General features: G+C 38.6%; 1 protein-coding gene across 1 annotated transcript; it reads right to left on the bottom strand.

Moving 5' to 3' along the window:
• Positions 1–2125: 2125 nt before the first annotated feature.
• Positions 2126–2902, bottom strand: LOC139892150 (uncharacterized). The gene has a single exon (XM_071875191.1). The coding sequence runs from the start codon at positions 2900–2902 to the stop codon at positions 2126–2128; it is 777 nt and encodes a 258-aa protein (XP_071731292.1).
• Positions 2903–3134: the final 232 nt, after the last annotated feature.

Genomic DNA, 3134 nt, shown 5'->3' with positions numbered 1-3134 from the left:
TAAGAGTTTTTCACAATAAAAACCGAGTTTTACGACACCGGGCCTACATCGACCCAAAATACCATAAGTGACTATTTCGACCCATTAGTTTATACAAAAACATAGACCGAGCATGGGATTGGGGACACGCTACCCAATCCTAATCAAATCCAAAAGCAAGTCTTCTAAAGCAACTACGCAAGTCCACTAGTCCCCGCGCTTACCCGAGCCACCGCATCCGTGCAATCTATAAAAATGTAAACAACGAGAGGGTAAGCTAACGCTTAGTGAGTGAAAATATACTACATACATATATATGTATAAAATGAACACGCCACAATAATAATCAAATAGCGCATACCGAAGCATCCAAGTATAAGGCAAGCTAAACCTAGCATACCGTACGTTCACTAAGCACAAGCTAACAACACCCACAATATAGTAAATTCGCAAACAACGTTGCGAACAATGCCAATAAGCTACAACCAGAAGGTTAGCTACATCACGTCAATACGACATTATACGTATACAATATATATATATATATATAACAACGCGTAAAACTCCCAAGGTTAACCATAACGCTATGGTGCTACCGGCTCGTGGTTCACACCATACGCAATTGAGTCATACTCTTTTATAGTGCTACCGGATCGTGGTTCACACTCGATGCTACCGGCTCGTGGTTCACATCAATTATTTTATAGTGCTACCGGCTCGTGGTTTACACTCGATGCTACCGGCTCGTGGTTCACATCAATTATTTTATAGTGCTACCGGCTCGTGGTTCACACTCGATGCTACCGGCTCGTGGTTCACATCAATTATTTTATAGTGCCACCGGCTCGTGGTTCACACTCGATCACACACACACATTATGGCACTACCGGCTCGATGGTTCATACCATAACATTCATAAATAAATACGCCATATACACATGCGTATAATTATTCCACTCACAATACTACCCTTCACCATTGGGGTTATATCTAAGTCCGCATCACAATATTAACCCTTCGCCATCGGGGTTATATGATCCACATCATACCGCGTGTGATAATGTACACACAAATTGTGTACCCCGCCAAAGGTGGCCAACCAAAACGCACAACCATGCCAATTGGACCTATACACAAGTCCATCAAATCCACCTATATGTGAAGTGAGCTCTATAACCAAGAAACACTTCACCCCGACCCGCACCCATCCTACACATACATATGCACATAGGATATTAACACTCACCTCGTCGTCTTGATGAATGCTTCCGAATAATCCGCAACGCGCCAATGGAAAGTACCTATTCCATTATCACAAATACAATAACACGATTAGGGTTGACTTACAAACCAACCCATATGACACTTAGTGCAATTTCGACCCAAATGCACTTCCAAGTACAAACCGCGCCCAAAACTAACCAATAATCACTAACACGAGTGAAAATGGTCCCAACACACCAATTAAACCCGAACACAAGTGTTAAACACGTGTCATACCCATTTTGACACCAAAACCCTAATTTGACCCATTTCAAAATTAGGCAACCAAACGCACCCAAAAGTGTTCCAACACTTCCATAATCACTAAACCTAGTGATTAAACTCACCATCAAACCCTAAACAAGGCCAAATCATCAACCGACCCAAAACCCGCCAAGTGACAAGAACACCAAGTCACCATAAACCCATTTCATCATCTAAAAGGGTTTCATAACAAACTAACTCAAAACCCTAACTTGAATATCAAATTTAACAAATGAAATTCGGAGTTTGAGCTTACCAATACCACCACAACGTAGCTAGGAGCGAGATGAACAACTTTAGAACCCGAACTTTTGCGAGAATCCGACTCCTTCTTCTCCAAATCAACCTCTCTCTCTCTAAAACCCTTGCTCTCTCACTAAAAATGGTTGAGAGTGTTTTGTTGGTGAAGATAGGGTTGAATGAGCTCAACATTTGCCCATTTGTGGCTTAAAACCGGCCACCATGTGAAAAGACCAACATACCCCTCTAAAAATCTTGAAATCCCACAGCTGGCCCGACAGACACATGGGACGGCGTCCCAAACTCTTGGACGGCGTCCCGTCCTTCTTTGCTGGACGGCGTCCCGAATAACTAAAATGTCAGAAACAGAAATAGGGTCTTACATGTTGTTTCTTTGAAAACTGTTGTTAAAATTTGTAGAATTAGATACAGTTTTAGAAACAAAAGCAGAATTCTGACTTTTATGATTAGAAACAGATGAAGATCTATGTGATTCTTCTCTTGAAAGAGTTGCATAAGCAGTTTTTATAGAAGGTAATGGATCAGTGGTTAAAATAATACTCCTTATTTGTTGATATTTATCATCAAGTCCCATTAAAAATTGCCACAATTTGGTCATATCATTATGGTCTTGTAACTCTTTAGCAGTTTTACATGTACACTGTGAAATATGCACAATAGACTCATATTGCTTCCATAACCCATTGAGTTTATGATAATAGTCAGACAATGGTGAACCATTTTGGGTCAATGAATTTATTTTTTGATGTAAATTGAAAACTACAGAGCCATCAACTTTATCATAAGTTTCTTTTAGATCTATCCAAATTTCTGAAGCAATTTTTGAAAAAATTTGACCAAGATAAAGTTCTTCAGAAACAGAATTTAAAATCCAGGACAATACAACTGAGTTGCATCTGTCCCATTGTTTTGCAAGAATATCATCATCTGTAGATTTTATACATGTATTATCTATAAATCCAATTTTATTCTTAGTTTCAAGTGCTAAAGTCATAGCACATGACCAGACTCTATAATTTTTAGTTCCCTCCAATTTAATAGCAATCAAAGGAGTGCTACTAATATCACTAGGATGCAGATAAAGTGGATTCCTAAAATCTAGCTTACTAATAAGAGTATCACTAGTATCCCCCATTATAACAGATCAAATACAAAAAATCAAACAGTCAAAAAATCACAAAGACAAGCAAGCAGATAAGATCCAAATAAACAGATAAACAGATATGATAAGAGAATAAGAATAAAGATAAAAGAAATACTACCAATTCTTTTCAAAGCGCTGAAAAAAACAAGTCAGAACAAGATTTATATAAAGGACAGAAGAAGCCTCACAGTGGGAGCAATAGATTCACAAGATAACAGAAGAA

This window comes from Rutidosis leptorrhynchoides, chromosome 1, assembly GCF_046630445.1.
Source record: "Rutidosis leptorrhynchoides isolate AG116_Rl617_1_P2 chromosome 1, CSIRO_AGI_Rlap_v1, whole genome shotgun sequence".
NCBI classification, from domain to species: Eukaryota; Viridiplantae; Streptophyta; class Magnoliopsida; order Asterales; family Asteraceae; genus Rutidosis; species Rutidosis leptorrhynchoides.
This window is presented reverse-complemented; position numbering and strand designations above follow the sequence as displayed.